The sequence below is a fragment of the Magallana gigas genome, chromosome 8 (genome assembly GCF_963853765.1).
Source record: "Magallana gigas chromosome 8, xbMagGiga1.1, whole genome shotgun sequence".
Taxonomy (NCBI): Eukaryota; Metazoa; Mollusca; class Bivalvia; order Ostreida; family Ostreidae; genus Magallana; species Magallana gigas.
In genome coordinates this window covers 14,999,430-15,023,755 of record NC_088860.1, presented here as the reverse complement: position 1 = coordinate 15,023,755, position 24,326 = coordinate 14,999,430, and the positions used below count along the sequence as shown (strand labels likewise).

The window sequence follows — 24,326 nt, the reverse complement described above, 5'->3', positions numbered from 1 at the left end:
ATCGTAGAAATATTATCATATACACCGTAACAAAAACAACAAAATATGTTTTGATTTTTTTTTCGTTTCCAGTTTCATTATTTTAGTGCATATCGGTAATTACAGGATCGAGGTGAATATCATATAGCATTGTTTACTTCCGTATCTTACTATCAAATGGAAAGTTGCTAGATAATGTAATTACAGGGGTCTATATGTGAGCTTAGATCGGTAAGACGAACCTATATACATTCATTCAGATGGATGATGGAATTCTGTCTATATTTACAAACTTTTTTTTTCAGAGTTAATTTTTAACAGCACTGCATGGTTTTGGTTTAATATTAAAAACTGTTAAAGTGGTAAAATTAAACATATCTTACTCAATGGTAGTGTCAGATTGAGAGTCTTTCGATTTGGACATGATATGATAGTAAAAATGCTTGAAATAAAACTGATATTGTTAAAACTTTTGTAGGACATCGCGTCTCAGGAGTGGCGCATTTGACCATTAACTCAATAAGACTAGGAGTCTTGGGGAAAAGGAGCTGTATGTTTAATACATAAAGTTGTCTGTGCATTTTTTTATCCTGCATCTATCACTCGTACTCGCTCTATTGAGGTAACTTAATAAACCAAAGATGTATTTGATCTGTTCCAATATATTGATTGGTTGATTTTATACCCAATGTTTAAAAAGCATGGTGACAAATGTATTAATTCTTCAATACATAGCATGACTGAAGGGTAACACCAAAATTTGTTGAAAAAAAAAAGAATGTCAAACTATGCTATAGATTAATCAAAATATTTGAAAACATTTTTGAAGCTTAAGCAAAATAAAAATGGGCTTATTCTAGAAAGAATTATCTTACCGTGACCAGTCTTGTATGCTCTGTAGGACATCTGCCAATAAACAAAAGAACATTCTATCTAGGCTTACTCATATATGTTACTCCAATTCACTTTCACTTATATTTCAGATCAGTTATCATTGATTTGATATCTTCATGATCTGTACTATGGAGTTAATAACTAAAAGTCCCTTATACTAGTTAATATGACTTTGAAAAACAATGGATTTTGTCTTGAAGAAAACGTGCCAATGGCATGATTGTAAGCCATATTAATAGCATATGCAATGTAAAGGAAATAAACTTTGATATAATCTTTGAATTATTCATTTTCAGTTTTAGGACACCTTTAACTTCCAATATCTGAGAATAATCATGCATGCTTCTTTGTCAGTACTGCTTTGCCTTATCAGCTTCCTTCTTCCAAATGTCTTCGGTAAGTGTTTGGTTCTGAATTTGCAGCAAATACCCACTAATCAATCCATCAAAATGTTATCAGTACACTTTAATAGGCAATGTAAAGTCAGGAATATAACAGCATTAACAGGTAAATGATTATGTTCCTGATATTTATTTATTTTTTTCGATGAAGTTAAACATTTCTGTTTTCTTTTCAAAAATCAGGTTTCAAAATATGTATTGTTGCTTGAGAGGCCCAGTTTAGACCCTTTAATATCTGAATGAACATTATGCATGTTGTGCAACATTAACCATAAAGCACATAAAAATATTATGCTAACAAATAATAGTTACCATATAACACTCAAAATTACTCAATTACTCAAAACATGTGTATGTTTTGATTCTGTTAATAATATGATTTCTTTGAATTAAGGAACATCCTGGAAAGATGTTTTTGAGGACAACCAGAGGTGGTACGGTTCTTACTACTACAATGAAGAGAAGTTTAAATGCAGCATGAGCATCTACCATGTTGCAAAAGAGGGACTGGGAACGGTGTATGCTGGATTCACTGACCCAGACACCAGTATAGAATTAGAAGGTATACACAAGGAAAATTGCAATAACCAGTGGTACACTAACTGCAATAATGTAGCCCTCTCAGATTTTTTTTTAAATATGATGTTTTTTCTCCCCCCCCCCCCCAAAAAAAAGGGGGGGGGGAGAGGGCAACATTATTGCAGCTAGTAGTACATATACATGTTCATTTCCCCCCAGAAAAACTACAGTAACTCAATATGTACAGGGTTATTTTTGCCCTTTATAGATAAGATTGTAAGAGGTTCTGCTCCATTTTAAATTCTCCCCACTGGCAATGAGGATAAACTGGAGAAAAATATAGCAGATTGATAATTTCTCTTTTATATAATCACTGTAGTTTTTCTTATTGATTCAAATCATTTTCATTTGTGATTTCTTATCTTGATTATCCTATCATTTGCAAGCATATATAAGAAACAAACATCGGTTTCATTTTCATAAATAATGGTATTTGGGCCAATACCAGTAGTCAAATTTGTCCATAATCACTAGCCAAGAGTTTTGATATACTACTAGAAATTGCTATTCAGGACTTGTGATTATCCCAATTATACGCATATAATCATGTTTACTGGTTTTACTTGTAGGGGGACATATATTGAATGAACCAAACTTAACTATTCAGTTTACTAAGGCCACTGTGTACATGGCAACCAGTAATCGCATACAACCTGACCAAGATTTTGAACTCACAGGAAAATTAAATTTTAAAAATGGAGGATGGGAATATCGTGCCAATGTCACCAGACCAGTGAATAACAGCTTTAGTGATTTTGTCCTTAATACTATGAAAGGTATGTACATATAATTTAGAAGATATTTATTTACATTTATGTCAAACTAATACATGTACATGTGCACAATTTACTAACTGGATTTTTAGAATGTTAATTGTTAGCAAAGGGGTCAGTAACATTTAATTTTATGATATTATGTCATCCCTATATATTTACATCTGCCGAGTATTTTCTTCTCTATTACTTAAGAAAGCCACTTGTAATTCACAGCATTGTAGATACTGATGGCTGAATTCTGCAGGATCAATTTTTAACCCATTTATTGTTTGGTGGAAACCTTAAGTATTTTAAAAATACAAGGACTACACTAAATAATCATGATGATGTCCGACTCAAGTTCCCATTAAGATGACTCTGCTATTTCTTTTATCTAACATACAGAATTAGTTAATTTTACCTACTTTTTATGGTTAATTCAATAACTTGTTAAAGGAAAAATGTAAATATTAACAATAAAATGCTTTCTTTCACAATTCATGCAGGTTATGAAGGTAGTGATCATTGCAGAAAAAATTAACATAACCGAATCCTAGCAAAGGTTATATATTTTTTTTTGCAATGTTAATCGTTACCTTCATATCCCAAATGAATCACAAAAGAAAGTATTTTATTTTATTTAATGTACGGTATATAAAAAGAATACCCAGTAGAAGGAGAACTTAGAGGGCTGATGTGATGTTTAAATATTGAAGGTTACTAACATACCAGTAGTAAGAACCTTTATGGCCATATTGATGTTATTGTATTCAACCTGATAAAGATTTTGACCTTGCAGGAGAATTAGTTAAAAACGGTGGATTGGAGTCAATGTCTTATGCTTATGTTACCATACCTGTGAATAGCAATATTCCTAATTTTCTACTATAAACCTCTATGAAAGGAATGTTGGATAAAAGGATATTTACCGGTAATACTACCTTGTAAATAAGAATATTATTTTATTGACTGTTATTGAACACTTTAGAGCCAATAGCCCCTTTTTACAAAATATTTTAAATTTTGTCAAAAGACAAAACTTAAGTGTTTAAAGAATGTTGCTAGGGAAGGGGGGAGGGGTGTTTCTCGTAAAGGAAATTATATGGTACCTGAAATCTGTAAGGGGTTTGTTAGTGAATGAACATAAAATATTCTGTAAGAGATTCTTGAAAAATCTTGAGATTTTTTTGTGAAAAAGACCTACAGGTTTATACCAAATATATAATACAAGGTAGCCTTATATTTCAGTTAAAACATAAGTATACATAAAGGTATTTAGCCCGGCAATGTGAATGTGCATGATTGTGCAGGGATAAATTTTCACTTATATTTGCAAAGGGTTTTTTTTTAATAATTTTTTTCTCAATATTAAAGGATTAAGAAATTGAGGTATAATATCTAGGATGTTACTTTGAAGAAATTGCAGGTAAAATTTTATGAGAATATCCTACAGACTTCCCCTTCAGAAAAGCAGCAACACCTGACACTGAATCAGCAATATTCAAATATTGGTCAAAGAATAATCTTGCAAAATTAAAAACCCTTAAGTAGTTTACTTACTTTAAATTAGAAACATGTTAAATTTAACAAGTGCAGTTATTTAATTCTTTTCATTACTTTGATTAATTAATATACACTACAGTCAAACCTTCATAGTTGATATCTTGAACTAGATGGGACTGGTTAAAAACTTTGAGATATCAGAGTTTTTTCGAGATATATCAAGGGTATAATACTTAAAACATAAGTTTAAGTGTTTTTCAAATCACTTTTGACGTATCTATTGTATTTGAGATATCAGTGTTTGAGATAACAGAGTTCAAGTGTACCAATATTCAATAGATTGCTGATAACTTTTTATAGTTTTTCTAAATTCTGTGTATTACCTGTTTCAGTGTCTCCTGTTCCCCACACAAAAGACAGATCATTACAGATAGGACTGACGATCGGCCTCTCCTTGTTGTTTGCCTTTGTTGGGGTAGGCATCATGGTAGGTCTGGTCGTTTGGGGAGTACGCAAAGGTTATATACGACATGTGGCAACCAGTTACAAGAACTTCAAGAATTCTGCTCCCAAATACAATGTGAAAGAGGGAGATGTGCATATGTAGGCATGAATGTTTACCAGACTGCTGAAAAATTGAAGATGAAACCAACATACGTTTATTGTTTAAATGGAGAGGGGTTGTGATTTGCTTGCAGTATTTTTTGTTGTGTATGGCTATGGCAGTGTTGTGTTAAATGGAAAATCACCTTTGAGGTGGCAATGGCTGCTATACTAGCTGTACTTGTCCCGAAAGACATCATTTTACAAAAAGATGTAAACTGTAATACATGTATGCAGAAAGAGAATTATTATAAATTGAAGATAAAACCAATGTCATTATTGTTTACCGGTAAATAGAGTGAAGGTGCAATTTGCTTGCAGTATTTTTTCGTTTTGTCAAGCAGTGTTGTGTTAAATAGACAACTATCACCTTCGAGGTCTGCTATATAGGCTGTACCTGCATGCCCCCCCCCCCCCACCACACCCCCCCCCCCTTCCCATTAATATCACTCAATATATAAATGTTATATGTAATATGCAGATAGAGAATTATACACACAGATGCTCAAAGAGGGCGGAATAAACTTCCAATAAAGAATGGACTGTTTTCCAACATTATTGTACTTTTTGGTTATCTTTATTCCCCTGCAGCTATAAATTGTTATTATTTTTTGTAGGTATCAGGGTGTTTTTTAGCTGTTGTGTGATTCTTCTTTTTATGAGATTGAAACTAATTTACTTCATTTTTTGTTTGAATTCTAATTTTTTTGTTATCAGTTTGAATCTGCATTTCATGTACACTACATATCATTTGAACTACTGTACATGACAAACCTTTTATCAAATATTTACAATGTAGATCGATTTTACATGAGCTTGCTTGAGAATTGATTTATACAAGTTGACAAAAAATTTGCATGTTAATACAAAAAAAACCCAGAAATATTAATATCATGATAAATGGTGATTGTTGCTTCCAGTATGTGTTTTACCCTTAATCTTGTAACTTTATTTAAAACATTTTGAATTTGAAGTCTAAACATTGTATAATTGCTTTACCGTAAAACTTGCTTGGAATGAACTGGAAATCCAGGAAATTGCCTTTAAAAGAAAGTTACATGTATATCTTTTTCCTTTTCTTTCATGTAGTAAAATTTTAAAATTTTTCAGATAAATAATTATGAAGAATTTCATTTAAGATTCTCTCTAGGACTTTTTCATGTTACACAATTTTTTATAATGATCATAGAAATAGATTTTGAAATACATGTGTATCATTTATTGGAACGATAAAAGATGTTTTACATACAGTTCTGTTACACGTACATACTCTGGTACATTTTAATTTTTACTGTAAATGTATTTTTCATAATAACTTTTTGAGATGCTATAGATGTTTTTCTTGCTCATTGTCACAGTAACATTCCAGATATGTTGTTTTATCTACTGTTATAGATGTACCAGTACTCTTTCACTTCCATTACCATTTATCCTTTATCCTCCCATTTTTTGTTCATAAAAAGTAATTGGATTAACACTCAACTGTTTTTTTAAATAATACATACATTTGTAGGTTTATTTGCAATTTTATAGTTCAGAAATCATGTAATAATACCAATTGATTCATGAGATTATCGGTATGTAAATGAACACAATAAGAAAAGAAGTAAATGCCAATACTTCAGGATATTTTAGCAGCTAGTGTTTCAGTATATATCTCTGCAATCAAAACTTAAATCTCCTCTTTGAATACTGTTATACACATGTATAATGTAATAAATCTGTTCATTGTTATTTTTTACCATAATAATTTTTACATGATTGTACATTTATTTAGCTTTTCAAAAAAATTTTTTAACTTTGTGCCCGTCCTTATTCTTTCTACACATACCTGTAATTTGTTTATTGTACGGTAATTCTGATGAATATACAATATACATGTGTTTGTATTCTTTTAGTCTGAGTTTTATACAAGTCTATTTGAATTTCTTTTTATACAATGTTCATGCAGCCACTGTAGAATTTTTGAGATCATGAGCTTAAAATTATTTTCAAAATTGAAACAAAGGAGCTTACTGGTAGGTTTAAAGGGGTATGGTCACTATTTGAACTGAAGATTTCCAAATCTCATATTAGATTTTCATTGTCAATTTTGATTTATGTTTGTTATTCCTTAACTTAGATATTGAGATATGATCAAAATAAACAGCTCCATTTCTTAGGTAAACAAGGTTTGTGCCTGCACGTGTAAATAACTTATTCTGTAATTTACAACTACTAAACATTAAAATTTTGTCTATGTGAAAGAAATAGCTGTACCGAAAATACAGCAGTTTAAATATAACGAATGGAAATAAGTTTGAAATTCTCAGATAAAATTATGACCATATCCCTTAAATTAAATCTTTCAACTGTAGATGCTTATAATTTGTTCTTTTCACAAAAGATACATGAAAGTGGCACAATTAAAAAGCATAATAAAGTTTTGCTAGAATAGGAAAAGCAATTACCGGGTACTGGTAACTTTTAAATCTTAACTACACAATTTGTATATCTCGATGAAAAAAATGGTTGATTTAGACTTGTAGATTATATTGAGAATATTAAATATTTCAGATACAGTGTATTAGTAGTTCAGGTGTTGGATAAAGTACTGAAACTAAAGTTGTACATATCATCATAACTATTTTTATATATGTGAGGCATACATATCATTTTACTCAATGCAAAATCTAAGTTGATATTCTGTACAAATATCAGAATTTCATTTTGTGTATAAAATAAAAACAAGAGAACTGTATGAATGTGTTGATTTTTATTGAACAGTTCATCAAAACAAGAACTCTGTAATACCAGTAATATGGAATATATAACCTATGATTAAGGATTGAAAATTTATAGAAATCAAATGAATAATTATCATTTTACGGCCAAACAATCTTTCTCCATACTGTAAACGTAAAACAATTGGCTGTGTATTCTATTTAGCATTTTTGGCGGGAAACGTACGGCGTCCGCTAAATCAAGTACATCGCCAAAATGTAAAACATATAAGTAGATAAATAGGTATATTTAGATTTGCACTAATCCACGCTAACTTGTTGAAAAATAATACCGTACACACTAAATATGATATGTTTACAGTATGTAATGCATTCATACAAAAGATTGCACTTCAACCTGAGAGACATATCAGTTATTTATTAATTTATACAAATAAAAGCAATAGCAGAGTATTTTCCACACTGAAGAAAATCTGTCTTTTCCTAGGTTAGTCAGGACTCTGAGGAATCAGCCTTGAATACAGTGGACTGTTAAGGTCCTTTACATAGGACCCAGGTGACTGTCCTTTGTTGTCTTTGATAGACACACTCTGGGGAAACTCCTTAACCAGAATGTCAACTATGTCACTCTTCTCCATTTCCACAGCCTGTTAAACAAGTTTATATTACACTAAGTCAGATTTTTGTGTAAATGTGTGAAAAGAGAGAACAAGTACCAATACATTGGTATGTACACATTTTACATCTTTCGGAGTGATACAGTTTTGGTATGGAGAAAGATAAAATGGGGATGCTGTTCATGTATTTAGGACTTGTTCAAATCTCTGGTTTTAAGATCATTAGTGCTCTATCTAAATCTCTTTGAGGTGCATAACACATGAGTATGTTAAAGGGCATTACTTGGCATATATTAGATTTTTTACAAAGTAAATTTGAAAAAAAAAGAAACTAAAACAAAATGCAAATATGTGGAGTAAGACTTTGAGTACATATGTATTGATAAATATTAGTACCATTAAAACCTGAAGTGTTATACCTTATGTAGTGGAATTTTCCCATCACTGTCCTGTATAGTTGGGCAAGCTCCTCTTCTCAATAACAGCTGAACAATCTCTGTGTTCCCTTTGTATGCTGCTCTGTGAAGGGGGGTAACTCCTGATTTAGTAATGCTGTTCACATCTGCTCCAGACCTTAGCAACAGTTCACATATGCTTAGATGGTTATTCCTACTGGCATAGTGCTGAATGGAAATAGATTGGATAACTTCAAAAAGCGGTTTGTATGAATGTTGGCATAGCATATTCGTGAGCAGTTACATAACTATAAATTTTCTATAGCTTTGCATGGTTGGCTGGCTAATCTCCACAGGATTTGTTGGTACCCCTGTACTAAAACATAATGACTGAACTCTCATCTGAATCTCAGACCAGTGCCACACAAAATGATTCAGAAAAATTTTCCCAAACTTCTGTCAGTTGTTACCGAAAAGACATTGTTCAAATTTTTTTTCTAGTTTCAATGCACAAATCTCCCTGAGCTTAGTTGGTCGGCTACTTCTTTAGCTTGATCTGTAGGAATTTATTGACTTAATGATCACAGTTTCAAATCCCACTTCTTCCCTATGTGATAAAATATATCCAAATTTTGCATTTTGGAACTGTTCAATAGTTAAATTCTTGTAAACTTTTTAAAATTATCCAAAAAAAATTTGATGTTCTAATGGAATAGGCAAATAGGAGAGGAGGACACCATATTAAAACACAATAACCAGTTTCTATGTAAAGTATGCATGTAACAAATTGTTGTGGCTCATACCAAAGCTGTGTAACCCGAGGAGTCCGTTCTATTTGCATTTTCTCGTTTGCCTATATGCCTCTGCACTTCTTCCAAATCTCCACTTACGGCGGCCGACCAAATCCCTCTTTCAAACTCCATCTCGTCCAGTGTCTGGTGCACTGACGGGGCACCAGAACTGTGAGCGCTGCAGTCATGAGCATGACCAAAACTGCTCATTGTTTTGATCAAAATGAAAGCGAAAGTAAAATTCAGTAATGCAATCGAACCCGAACTTTAACAAATTGTAAATCGCAGTCATAAGTTAAAATCAATCAGCTGATAATATTAATATTTTAGTCAGACTTATTCAATCACATACCATCTATAGGGTCCGAGGAAAGGGTTAGATTTTCTCTGACTGGTTATTTAAACATTGACTTCGGGTTTGAAATGCAGCTCTCTGTTGCAAACCCTTAAAAAATGGCTGCGCCCACACCGGTAACTCATGTTGTATTTGATGTGGATGGAGTTTTAATAGGTATGATACTCAAGTATTCATTATTCAGCAATAAGCTCTACCACGAGTGACGAAGTACATTGTCCAAAATTCGAATCCGAATAATTAATATGTTTTACGGTGCTACCGTTCTGGCGAGCGCAGCAAGAATTACACATACCTTGCATCATTGTCAACTTATAGTTTTATTTCGGTATCAACAAACGTCAAAGAATTTTTGCTCTACAATAAGTATGCCAAAGGTACTAATTTTAATGGTTATGATACATACAGCGCAACCCCCTACCCAGAGAGAGAGAGAGAGAGAGAGAGAGAGAGAGAGAGAGAAAGCCCTGTACCTGTTTGTAGGTGTGTAATTTCCCACTTTTAAATTTAATTGTCTGACTATATGCAATATCTACTTAATTTTTTACCTGTTTATTTTTTCATTTTATTCCTTTTTATTTAGTTCTAAATGTCCTATTGTTTATTCCCTCCCTACTCATCAGGGGCGGATACAGGATTTGTAGTTAGGGGGGGCGTGGATAAAATTATTGAGGCAGGGGGTCTGGGGGCCGCCTTGAGGCCCCCCGTGGGTCCAGGGCAAAGCCCTGGTGGGGGCCCATGGGGCGAAGCCCCCGGAAGGTCCTGGGTTTTCGTGTATTTTAAAGGTAAAACCAGGCTCAAAATAGTTGTTTTTTTTTTTTATTTATGTACACTTTTAAAAGATGAAATAAGCAATAAAAATAAACAAACAAGATAAAGTTTTCATTTCTTTTAATCACCAGACTTCTGCCATCTACTATTTCCCCTCGGTGCTTACTTCCTTTACAAAAAAGCCTATAACATATATATATATATAACAATTTGACACATATTGTTACTTATACCTAATACATATATTGGATTAAAAACAAAATATTTTAGGCATTTATGAACTCCCAGAATTAACCAGCTTACCAAAGTTACAACATTCTAATGACGTTACGGTATCCGACCCCCTATTAGCTGTTAGAAATATCTGATGCATCAAATCTTCAGTATTCTTATATTAAAATAGTCTATTTACCTAGAAAAAAAAATTCAAAAAATATACAGTAATTAATTAATGATTGCACATAGGCCATCTGGTTTTAAATGCAATTATATATTTACCTTCGACCAGCTTTTAAATATTCAGAAATTTTAGCTTGCATCGCAATAGGGAAATGGCAGCGCAGTCTACACTTGAAACAAAACTGCTGGGATTTCCAGTCGATTCTTGGTAGAAGCCCCAAGTTCAGGGTCCTGGGGAATTTGATGCAGCCACCATAATGAAATGACCAACACTGCTTGTTTAAATTTTAAACACAGTTTATAATTGGTTTGTTATCAGAACCTGTCAATATGAATTAGGATCAGATGTTTATAGATGTTTATAGAGCAGCAGAATTACATTCAGCATAGCACAGCTGGTGTATCAATGAGGTGTAACATTGAGTCAGGCATAATTATAAATAAAGTGAAACACAAAATGCTAACTTTAAGTAGTAAAATTTATCAAATCATCTACAGTCATGCATACTTTGAAAATTTTAGGGGGGGGGGGCGTGCGCCCTCCACGCCCCCCCCCCCCTTAAATCCGCCAGTGCTCATATACTTACCTGCCTACTGTACATGCATGCACAATTAGCTTAAAATGGGTCGATATGACAGTAAAGTATGGCTTTTGCTAGTTTATATATATAAAATCTCTATATAAAAAAAAGATTAAAAACAAATCATATGTCAATAAGCAGATAAGGCAGGTATCGCAGTCTATACGGAAATAGCCAGTACACTCATTACAGATGTTTGATCCACCTCTAAATTTTTCGCGGGAAATATAGCGCGAGTGCACTGTGACGTCATCCATGACTTTGTTCGTCTTTGTTTACGTTTCTCGACTCAATACGAAGGTATGGAAGCATGCAACAAATCTTTTGAGTCTCGCCAAAGCATATGCGGTACTCAAAATGTGTCTTCAAACTTAAAGTCACCGTAAATTACGAGTTAAAAGTCGGCCATTTTTGGCATAGCACCACGGGTGAAAACATTAGAGAGCATTATGGGACGTAGACAAAAAATTTTGTTTGATGAACTGTAGGTTTAGCTCGTTCTTTTTCCCGCGCACACTGGTTCTTAGAGCTCGCTTCGCTCGCCGGCTCTGCGCGCCGGCGAGCTGCGCTCGCTATAAAGGTTTTATACATTTCCAAGTTCAATCCAAGGTCTGTTAGAGTTTGAGAAAACTAGGCTGACAATAACAGAAATAAAATGTCTGAAGAATCAATCTGATTAACCCAAATTTTTAGGTAGAGCTAAAGATCTAGATCTGCACCTACTTTGTCTCAAGAAGTTAATGCAGCATGTTTTCCTTCATTATTCGAAATTTACAATACCTCAGGATTCAAGTGAAAAATCACATCATTTCTTCTTTAACACAACCCTCATCAGCACATGCACTTGTGGTTTATTTAACTTTACTTATGTATACCATGACAGTTTTTTCAAACTCCACAGAAGAAGTAAAAAGAATTAGATACAGTCATGTATGTATTGGTAGATTTTTAATATAAAAGCTATAGATCAAGCTACAGACTCCAAGCTTAGTTAAGTTATTGTACTGGACTAGCTTGTCATATTTAAGCGCAGGTAATCTCAGCGAGATTTGTTGAGACTGAAAAATTTTGACAGAAGAGACGTCCGGCAAAATTTTACAGTCTAAATGAATCTCGCTGAGATTAGTTAATAATATGTTTTACGGTGTGACCGTTGGGGCGAGCGCAGAAGGAACCACACATCTGTCATCATTGTTAAATGCAACCCGTGGACTTGCCCTAACCAAAAAACTTTGGCTTTGTCTCGAAAACTTTTACCACCGCAAGGAACCCGAAGTTATCCAATGGCCCCTTCCTAGTCTTATACACTTAAACAAACTACCACTGAGCATTAATAAAATGTTAAACAGACTTACATTGTATTAAAATATTTTGATAAACACAACGCCGTTTTTTTATGTAGATACAATTATGTTTTATCTTTTCTTTACCTTTTAATAATGATCATTAAAATCAGTAAAAATTAAATTTTGTCTGTTATTTCTCATTTTGTTCCTTGTTGTAACCTGTGTTTTAATTATTTTCCTCTGTGACATTAATTTTGTTTTAAATCTTTTTAATTTTCGTACGCTATATAAGCGACGCTGCGTTGTAGACATGTGCCCTCACCCCTTTCTTAGTGTGATATCCAATATTATTTGACCACATATGCAACTATATAACAAATACATGTACCGGTAGATATTTTAACAGTTTAATTCTTTTCTTTTATCTATTCATTACAAAATGACGTGGCTGCACGTAGATCTAATAATGATTAGACTTTTCTTTCTTAATAATTTTTTGTCACCTACCTAACGTATGCATATATGATTGGATCAATATGACAATAAATTTAGCATGGAACTTGCATGTGTATTTACTAAGCAAAAAAAAAATCATCAAAACAAAACTAATCAGCTAAAGAGTCACCGTTAACACTGATACTGAGTACTTCCTACATGATCCAGTACATATGCTTGATCCACCTCTAAATGTATCGCGGGAAATTAAAACGCGAGATCTTTGTGACGTCATAGTTAACATTCTTTTGCGCTCGACAGTTTTCGTAAATTGTCGGACAAATTCGGAGAAGGAAATGACGTCATATAAAGTTCAGTTTTTTTTTTACGTAAGCTTATTTGTTTACTGTAATGTTTTTAGAAGGATTTTTTTTATTGTTAAATGAAAATGATGTATGCGATGTAGAGGTAAGAATTATCCGTAGAAACACTTCCTGTTCCACGATGTTGCTTTGCACCGCAAAGGATCACTGGGATAGTAGAACGTTTTCACGCGGGTCCACAAAATTTTCTTTGAACAATGTGCAGAATTTAACTCGAATTTCCTCCGTTCGTACACGTTGTCTATGGAGCTCGCTACGCGAGCGGCGCTTCGCGCCGCCTCGCTGCGCTCGCTATTAACATCGCGAAGGAAAAGGAATCTTTGTCATTCCACACATGGCATTAAGGATGACTTATTATATCTTTAATTTGGCCATAACTTACAGTAAACTTTATTGCAGCACTGCATGATATTTAATATGTAAACGGTGTGACCGTTAGACCGAGCGCAGATTTAACACAGTACAGTTTGATTTTTGTAGAATAAAATTTATTTGAAACGCACACAGTAGAATCCACCTGTTTGCCTATTCAAATCATTAGCCGAAGTTTAACTAAACGTCGCGTGCTCATTCTACATTATGACGTCATATTTTAGACGTAAAACGTTCAAGTTTTGTCTTCGGAAATAGCCGAAGAGAGTTACGTTATTCCGAACTTTTATTTTATTTCTTCTTTCATTGTTCATCAATTTAATTCATATGAATGCCGCTGTAATAAAATTAAATACTTTATTCGGTATCTAAAAGATCAGTTAATTGACCTTGATATTTTATTTTCCATCTGATGATTTGATAAGACATACATAGAACAAGTCGTGTTTCTTGATTAAAGCACTATTGAAAATTATCTGGTTTCCCTTTTAATTTCTTTTAATTCGAATTACCTTCTATTGAAACACTGGAACTTATTTAATCGAGTTTAGGGGCAACAAACATCGATAAGTACCGATCAATCAATGATCGAACTAACTTTTTAAAAACAAAATGGCTGCCAAGATGGCGGCGCCCAGGGCTGGAAGAAATTTTTTTTGGCCTTAGTACCCCTGATTCAACTTTCACTTTTCACTGATTTTCTTATATATACGTGTTAACATTAATCCTCGCTTCGCGAGGCGGGCTTCGCCCGCCTCTCGCTGCGCTCGGTAATATAAGCATTTAAACATCATTTTTGATATTCAAAAGAGAATATACTACTTATGACTAGTTTTCACTTCTCTTATTGCTAGCGCTCTCGAGCGCTAGCAACTACGTTAGTCCTTTTCACTGGAATACGCATGCTCGACTCCATAGCAGGGGATTCTGGGAATACTGTATTACTGTAGATAAACTGTACCATTTGAATTTCGTTTTATTATCTTCACGTAAAGTTTTGTGTTTAATCGTTAATGTCAAAAAGTAGCAGTAGCTTTTGTCTTATAATGCAAAGTTATTTTCAATACTATAATAAACTAGAAAACTGACCAGTCAGGAAGGGCCCCGCTATGCCAATTAATAAAGAGAAGTGAAAAAAACTTTGAATTCCATCCTCTTTATAGTAACAATGATGAAAAATAAATGCCCGGCAGAAGATGTAAAGAACTGGAATATATAGGATCTCGTGATTTGTAGTTGGATATGATTTTCATCCAACAATGAAAGTGTTTTTTTCTTGAGCCTTAGTGAGGGGATAAAACACACAAGTTGGAAAAAAATCATATTATACTACAAATCATATGAGATTCTATTTATCCCATGTTTTATACACCGCAATCAATGTTTACACTGTTTATAAAACTCTACATTATTTTACTTCATTATGCCTAGGCAAATCCCAATGTAAAGTCACAACTGTGGGATATCAAAAAAATATCCAATGAGTCATATCCATGGTATAAAGTGGGTTAACATGGGATGAAATAAAATTTGTTAAAAAAACAAAGAATTGATACCAATGCAATGATACCTAGGCTTTGCCTCTATTCAATAAATTATTATAAATCATTGTGTTTGGTATTTTAACCAAAATAAAATATGAATATTATATTTTGAATCCATATTTCAAAGAATGTACACAATACTACACATTATTCAAAATTGACCTTAACTTCAAAACAAAGTTCATTTGCAGACACAGGCAGTGCAGTAATTAATCTCAATGTGACAGATAAAGATAAAGCTTAGGATTTTCTTCCTGTGGAAGGTTAATTAATCCCAAAGGACAAATATTGCACAGCCTTCCATGGTAACATTCTCAGCAGTTATCTCTCTTTGCCCATTCATTCTCAGCAGTTATCTCTCTTTGCCCATTCATCTTATGCATAGTTAAGAATCTACCCCATCACCCCAGCTCCAAACCAGAAGACATAGAGAACCAAACTTAGCATCAAAATATGTATTTCTGCCTACTGAACTACCATACCAAATTTGAAATTGATTGGGCAACCATAAAAAAAGTTATTAGAAAAAAACAGGAAATTTGTGGACGGAAGAGTGACAGACGGACGGACAGAAGGACGGACGGACAGAGTGATTACTATAGGGCACCCGCAAATCCTTGCGGGGCCCTAATAACGGGTACTACTAAACAGAGAACTCCAGAGAACTCTAGAGAACTCTGGGGATTTTTTCATATTTAAAGTATTTAGAACCTATTTTTGCATTTTATATGATAAAAAAAAGTAATATTTTAGTCGAAATATATATTTAAAATATTTCGATTTAATTAAGTAAATATTAATTATTTCACGCAAAACATCAAGTTGGGGGAGACTAAATTATTCAAAGGATCTCGATCCCGAGCAGTTTATTACAAGTCCATTAAAATTACTCTTTTTTAAATTCTTTCAACATTTAATATAAATTCTTAATATGGATTTTATTTAAGGTTAATAATTATATTTTATGATTTGTAGCGTTAGTGTCTTTATTCTCCGTTTGTGATTTTTTTATGATTTTAATTAAGATACTGACTTTTTGCTTGTCAACTTCAAATCTTGATAGTTTTACGACTAAGTGTAATAAAACAACTCTTCTCCATGAATATGCATTTATAAATGGACAATCGAAAGAATATCCGAGATCCACTATGGCACAATTCTGGTGTGGTTACACATAAAGATACTAAGAGTTTCAGCTGGGAGTTGCCATCAAATTTAAAATTTACAACGATAAAACACTCTGACAGAAATCATTATAAACGAATTAGTTTGACTTACTAGTATTTCCCTACAGTCTCAAAAAGTAATAAAAGTATTCATTTAATCTATACTTTTGATCACTTGAAAGTTAATAACACCCCTTATATACAGTCATTGCATGTACACACAGTTTGTAGAAAAATTAGAAAGCATACAGAGACCAAAATTCATGTCGATTGTATCAATAAAAAGATATGATAATATATATGTGTTTTCAATAAATAAAGCATAATTAAAAATAACTTTTACAAGAAACAAATCATCAATTGTGAGCAATAGAACGATTGACTAGTCAATATTAAATGGAAGCAAAGTCACAACACAGACAGATTGAAACATTAGATGCACCAAAGATGTGTCGAGATGTTGTCTCTTCATGGCATACGTCATAAAATAACCAGGGGTAGCATCAAAGCATAGGTAATTTGAATTTGTTGGACTGTACATAACAAAATTGATTCGTAGAGTTATCGCAGACAAAGACATTAGAAATTGTACCTATTAATTAAGTGATATAAAGGCTTTAAAAATAGTGCATGAATTGCCTTTTCGATTCCTTACAGAAGAAATTAAAGGGGCATGTTCACGATTGTGGTCAAATTCTATATTTCTGTTTTAATTATTTACAATATGCTTTAGGAATACATTTTTAATGATCAAATGAAATTTAAGAGTCATTCGTTTAGTAAAAAGCAAGATACATTTTTTTCTGTACAATAATAATAACGTACGTAAGTTGTTATATTTATAACAACAGAATATGATCATAGAAATGTGATAGCTTAATATATATTATGTTGTGTTTTTACGTGCATTATTATACCAATGGCTTGAGGTAACCTGTATATAGAAACAATGTCTAAATGACATTAGATCGGGATCGGAGTTTGACGATCACGCCGACTAGATTTCCTTCGGGAATTTGTCTTTAATTAGTTTAAAATCAACTTTAATGAGTTTATGTATGTAGTATAACATGTTACTGAACAGATACATGCATAATAAAGATAAAGCATTTATTAGCCCTTTTAAATGAAAAAATCCCAGAGTTCTCTAGGGTTCTCTAGAGTTCTTTAGAGTTCTCTGTTTAGTAGGACCGTGCCGGAAAGGCCCCGAAAAGATACGATTTCTACAAAATAGTCCTGAAAAATTTCACCTCGAAATTGAAATTACAGTAGACCTGTACATAATGATTAAGGCACAGCCAATGAGCTATGCCATTGCAGATTTGTAGCCCACTCTAGATTCACAATTTTAAATTGAGACCCAACTCCAGCACAATTCCAGTATACCACTGTGCCTTCCTATTGTTAATTAATCGATTCAGAAATTTAAACCAATGTTTTAGAAATCTGCTTCTGTGTTTTATGATGGCTACAGCGCTAGCTCACCAATCTTTTTAAAAGATAAGCTTGTTTATTAAATTTTGGCAGCTTAACCTATGTTTACTGAAGGGTGTTGCTAAAACGCGGAACGGAAAACGGAACGGAAAGCGGAACGGAACGGAAAACGGAAAATATCATATCACGTTTATTGCTTTAAAGGGCATAGACTGGCCGGAAACGATTTACTTTGTATCATTTATTCATTTCTAATGAATGATTATCAACATGTGGCTGTCTTATTGATATTCCTATGAATGTCTATCAAATATAGCATTGTATTCAATTGGCTTTAGTTGAGTACGGAACGGAAAAAAATCAAATGTATATGAATTCTGAAATATTAACATGATTAAACGAGTAAATTAGTTATATATCTTTTTTTACATATTTTTCTTATATGGTATTGCTGGCATATCAGCGTAACGTACGCAGTTAGTGAAAGCGTTTTATGTGTTTTTTTAGTATTTTTATATTTCAAATATGTTGTATATATACTTTGAACATTGAATTTTTGGAGTTCTATACGATCTTAAATCATACAGACGATACAGTATTATTAAGATGGGGGAAAACGTACGGCTGACGACATTCAAAACTAAAATACATTAAATATTAAAATACCCGGTATTTAGTGAAACTAGTATTTTTAGCCATGCAATTTTTACGTTAGCACTTGGCAGTTGTTCATTCCTGCAGCTATATACATGTGATCCGAATAGAGAGCTCTAGACTTTGCCTTGTTAGGTTTTCCGATTATAAATTGGGACTATAGTATGTCGATCCCAAAATATTCATGCAGCACATTTGGACGATTTTTTTAAAAAAAATTGACATACCTGTAAAAGATGCAATTGAAATAGGTGAAACGGGAAGTATCCAATAAAACTTCATGGACATATATATTATCAGTTGTTAATCAGAAAAATTCACAGGATCGAAAACAGATTTCTTACGGAAATTTATAATGGAAAATGTTGTCATCTTTTCTCTATTTGGAAGTCACGAATAAGACCTTGCACAATTTTTCAACGTTATAACCTGGGTCTGTTGAAATACAAAACCCCGTAGACTTCTTTATTTTTAGCCGTGTTTTGAAACCAGCTGATGAGCTAGAAAGGGCGTTTTAAAGAGGGAATAATGAACTTTTTTTATGCTTCTGAAAGAAAATCGCTTGAACCCTGAGGTTTATATAATATATCGAGTTATTCAGCAAAATGTGAATCGAGGATATTTTGGGACAGAATATAGTGGTCAATACATGTACTGTTACATGTAATTTTGAAGGAATAGTTATTCTTCAATAAATAATTTAATATTGCTAATCTTTCAAAAAAGAATTAAAAATTACATAAAGTATATCGTTTTATAGCATGATTAACAAATCTATCAAGTAAATAACATTAGGCAAGATTTTCCGCTTTCCGTTCCGTTCCGCTTTCCGTTCCGTTTTCCGTTCCGCGTTTTAGCAACACCCGTTTACTGAACATGGCAGTAGTTAAAGTTTTCACACACAAAAATGTTTATTCCTCCAGAAAAAATAGCTCAATCAATTTGATTGTAAATGCGTGCAAACTTTTTTGTTTTTGGCATGATTGTGTTGATATTCCTATATTGTTAAAGTCTTTTATATCTAAATCTTCCTCTCTTTCTCCACTGGAGGTTAACATGTATAATGAAGATTTAGCATTGCGATCTACATGAAGTACCCGAATGATTATTTTAAAGAATTTGCAAGGTGTTGAAGAACTTCCAAATGAAAAAAAGATGTCAGATTTTTCCATTACAAATCTCCGTACGAAATTTGTTTTCGTTCTTGTGATATGGATTGTAAATTCACTAAAATATATTGTTTACGCAAAATTTCCTTGTTTGCCAAGTTGTTATGTGGAAATTCTTTACCATTGCAGTTTTATATGGCTAACACTATAAAATGAGTACCGTATGTAGCACTTTCACCATCTTCACAGTAATGATAAAACCCAGAGTTTCATAATCCAGTTATTATACTAGGACCATTTTAACAAAAGCTTGGACTGTGGGTAGTTGTCTCAAAAAGTTACTGTGGTTTCATTAAAATATTCAAGGGTATCAATTTTCATGGATAAAGTGAAAATCACAGTTTCAAGGATATGTAAATTTGTGGCCAATGACCCCATCAATACAAAATGTTAATAGAAATTTCATTTTAATGAACATTAAATTTCATGGATCAACTTAAAAACGAAATCCACGAAAATTGGTATTCAACGAATATTGATGAAACCACAGTATGTGACATAGGCTTGTTTATTTCATTGCTGGCCACTCAGCCATGGCTCTGTGAAATCAACAATATTAATTTCAATAATTTGTCTGGCTTTTGAGCTGAGCCTATGCAATCTATGCATATTTCACTCAAGACGAGCTTCATTTTCAACTTGTTTTGATGCAAGAAATAGATAGTTACGTCCTACTGAAAGTCCAAGGACTTGATAAAATGGTTTTAAATGCTCACATTTCATTTGGATGTGTGAAATTTTACCTGTCACTATAGTAACAGCAACTATTATACCTGTGCACTGTTTTTTTTCTCAATAGACACAGAACACTTGTACACAGATATTATACAAGGCATTGTGGGTAAGTATGGAAAAACATTCACAATGGACATCAAAGTGAAACAGATGGGCAGGAAGGAACCAGAGGCTGCAAAAGTTGTCATAGGTAAGTCATTTTTAAGTTGAACTTTTTTTAAAACCATGATCCCTAGACTAAAAATGGGGCCTATAGAGGAGTGGTTCGTTCTGCATAGGAATCTTTTAAAAAAAAATTCACAATACAGTTGAACTTCGATATCTCGAACACTGATATCTCGAATACAATGGATATGTCAAAGTGATTTTTAAGGCCCAACCACTTATTTTTTAAGCATTTTACCCTTGATATCTTGAATACTAAGATATCTTAAAGTTTTTAGATGGTCCCATCTAGTTCAAGATAACGAAGTTTGACTGTATATACAATTCTACAATCTGAGATACCCTAAATTGTATTACTTTATGAGTATCCTGATAAAAGTATATATTAAATTTAGTAGATGTATATATAGTGACTGTACATTCAAGTTTTCTGTACATTCAAGTTTTCTTAACAGTGTATCACCCTTTACCTTTCCTAAGTTTAGAGTTTTATATGAAAAAATCAGAAATGGATACAAAATACATTTATTACCGAGGCAAGTGATGAGACCAATAGGCTTTTTAATTTGATTTAAATTTATTTAGTGAGTAATTAGTCTTGTGGTTTTATGTGGTTATTAATTCATAGCATTTTAAAGAAAGGAATCTACAGAATTTCAAAGAGTTAAATGAATTACAACATTGTTTTCCAGAGAGTCTAGATTTACCATTAACAGTTGACCAGTATCTACAGATGTCTCATGAGCAACAAGAAAAATTGTTTCCATCAGTTGAACTTTTGCCAGGTAAGGTGTTTTATCATGATAAATTATGCATTTTGGATATTGAAACTTTTATTCATCATCATCAAAAACAAAAGTTTCTTTTGCCTTGGAGTGAAATGATGCAACATCATTGGATAAAACATGTCATCTGATTGCTGTCTAAATCTCTATTTGGTTTGTTAGTGACTGTCTACAAAAATGTGTCGGGTTGGTAACGTCCATAGAAGGCATGGTGAAGCATATGTAAAAATTATTGTACATATTGTCTCTAGTCAAGATTTGTAGTCTTCATTTCATAATTAGCTCTCTTGTACACATGGCTGCTTGTTTGTTTTTGAAGGAGCAGAATGTTTAGTAAAACACTTGCATAAAAATGGAGTCCCCATTGCCACTGCTACTGGTTCACATACACAGAGTTTTGAGCTAAAAACCTCGGGTCACAAGGATTTATTCTCTCTGTTCCATCATTGTGTCCTGAGTGGAGATGACCCCGAATGTAAACATGGCAAACCTGCACCAGACTGTTTCCTGCTGGCTGCACAGCGATTTCCTGACAATCCTGATCCCAGCAAAGTAAAAATTTCCTCTACTTATGTTGAAATTGTATGCATTAATGCCCCATGTACCACCCTGCCTCCATCTCTTCTGTTCTACAGGTGCTGGTGTTTGAGGATGCCCCCAATGGAGTGGAGGCTGCTCATGCAGCAGGGATGCAGTGTGTGTGGATTCCCCACAAGGGCATCAACAAAGAGACTCACAGACACCTGGCTACGTTGGTGCTAGAGAGCTTGGAGGACTTCAGACCTGAGATGTTCGGTCTTCCACCATATGACAGCTGATTGATAGGGGCCTTGGATAAATGGCTCATTTAGATCCAATGTCTCGGAGGGTGCTAAAGTATTAATTAGTTTTAAGTTTTATTTAATCAGGTTATTAATTGTGTGATTCAAACTGGTGGTGTTTTATCATATACCTGATTGTATATATTATTTTTCATATCAGAACCTGTGATTTGTTACCATTGAAGATGGTATGGTGATTTGTATAAAAGTACCATCACAATTTTTAATTCATGATTATTGATTGTGATTTTTCTGATCTCAAAGCCAATGAGAACTTTAGTTGATTGTCTCTTTTTAATGTACTTTTTCAGCATTTTATATTGTTAATTTCATTGTTGGCTTTTTTATACAATGATATTTGCAATATTACTGTTTTACATGAGAAAGTAATCCTGACCTTCAATATCTTCGCCAAACATTAAAAATCTTTAAGGTGTTTGGACCTTTTAGCTGCTGGAGACATTACTAGTGCAATTCCTAGTCTATTTTAAAATTTTGAAAAAGCATCAATATATCTACTTCAAAGAGAACTTTTTACTAATGCATAAAGAATGTTTTAAGTCAAAAATTAATGAACTGCTCTCATACACTTCAAAGAGAACTAATAATTGAGTATCTGATAGTTAATCAGGTACTGCATGGCCCACTCCTTTTTACCGCCTACTAATTTGGCCGCTATGACAGTATAGCTGGTCTCGGAGAGAGGCTCTTTGTTGCAATGTTGCTGATGATTGACTGTTGACATCAGGCTCTGCAGGGCAAAAAAATTAAGACAAGCTCACTTTTGATCTGGATCAGTCTCAATTTTACGAAAGCAAGTACCGGTACATGTATTAGGATACAGTTCAAGGTGATCCCGAGATAAAATTAAAAAGCTTTGTTTCTCTGCAATACAGTAAAAGTACCGGTATGTCTTTTGATTTCTGGCTGATTCCATTTGTATAAATTATACATGAGGTGCCAATCTTTCCTGCTTAGCACATTACAGTACTGGTTTTTTAATAAAGTTTGCTGTAGATTTATAGCTCTACAGGAAAAACCAGGTTGTCAGACAGTAGACTACTGACTGTCAACCCGAATTTTTTTGTAGAGCTACAGATCTGCCAAAAATAATGTTACATGTATCTGATTTTTATGTTCTGAATTAAAAACATAAAGCAATGCTGTGTACATACTTTTAATTCAACAACAGACTTCATAAGCCACAGTTTACATTCACTGCTTGCAGGGTACCAATACTTAGAAGCTGACAGTGTTCTGTTAATTCAGTGTGCATTTCATGCTAAAAGTTCACATGCATTTGCATATACTAATTATTAATACATGGAAGAGTGTATAAACTATCGTATTCATGAATGGATGTTAATTATTATATTGAACAATTCTTGTAGTCATATTTATACATTTTAACAAATTAAAAATCTTATTGTATGTTGATTTTTTTCCATTTTGATTGATGATTAAAAGTATATTTTATATCAAATACACTATCCGTGTAGTAGTTTTTTTCATGACCAGCTAGTTGGCTCTGCTTTTCGGGGTATATTCATCATTCTCTGATTTTAATTGCAACATAAAAAAATAGACTCTCAAGGAAAATACATTAACAACACTCACTCCTAAAAATAAACAGCATTATGATTTGGGTTGTTTCTTTATTTATAAATGAAACGAATGCTGGATTTTTAATCTGATTGTAATATTATAACAGTTACTTTATAATGTTGTCTATAAGTAGAGATACACAGATGTGTTAAACACAGGATTTATAGGTTTTAAGATAGGATGATTGCACTGGCTTGTGTTTCCATTTTTTCTTCAATATAATGTTATTACTATTACTATTATACCGATAGATGCACAAGATTAGTGATTTTATATTGCATTCAAAATTTTATTTTGGTTTTAGTTTAAAGTTTATCGAGTTTAATTTTCTTATTGTAAGCATTAGAAAGGTGCTAGTTGTAAAATTGCTTTTGATGAAGGATTATTGAGATTTGAAAAGAATGCGTAGTTTTTTGAATCATCATG

The 24,326-nt window shown here is 33.0% G+C and overlaps 3 protein-coding genes across 3 annotated transcripts; 2 read left to right on the top strand and 1 right to left on the bottom strand.

Moving 5' to 3' along the window:
- The first annotated feature begins 121 nt into the window (after window positions 1-121).
- LOC105347973 (uncharacterized) lies at window positions 122-7,454 on the top strand. Its single transcript, XM_011457244.4, has 6 exons — window positions 122-210; window positions 458-601; window positions 1,170-1,269; window positions 1,669-1,836; window positions 2,423-2,629; window positions 4,504-7,454. The coding sequence occupies exons 3-6, from the start codon at window positions 1,209-1,211 to the stop codon at window positions 4,716-4,718; spliced, it is 651 nt and encodes a 216-aa protein (XP_011455546.3). The 5' UTR covers window positions 122-210; window positions 458-601; window positions 1,170-1,208; the 3' UTR covers window positions 4,719-7,454.
- Window positions 6,200-9,487, bottom strand: LOC105347972 (ankyrin repeat domain-containing protein 39). The gene is made up of 3 exons (XM_011457243.4): window positions 9,253-9,487; window positions 8,474-8,677; window positions 6,200-8,084 (listed from the first exon to the last, which is right to left on the bottom strand). The coding sequence occupies exons 1-3, from the start codon at window positions 9,448-9,450 to the stop codon at window positions 7,926-7,928; spliced, it is 561 nt and encodes a 186-aa protein (XP_011455545.3). The 5' UTR covers window positions 9,451-9,487; the 3' UTR covers window positions 6,200-7,925.
- A 223-nt stretch (window positions 9,488-9,710) lies between these two features.
- On the top strand, window positions 9,711-23,137 carry LOC105323449 (pseudouridine-5'-phosphatase). The gene is made up of 5 exons (XM_034472785.2): window positions 9,711-9,751; window positions 20,589-20,714; window positions 21,382-21,474; window positions 21,794-22,026; window positions 22,110-23,137. The coding sequence occupies exons 2-5, from the start codon at window positions 20,654-20,656 to the stop codon at window positions 22,290-22,292; spliced, it is 570 nt and encodes a 189-aa protein (XP_034328676.2). The 5' UTR covers window positions 9,711-9,751; window positions 20,589-20,653; the 3' UTR covers window positions 22,293-23,137.
- The last annotated feature ends 1,189 nt before the right edge of the window (window positions 23,138-24,326 follow it).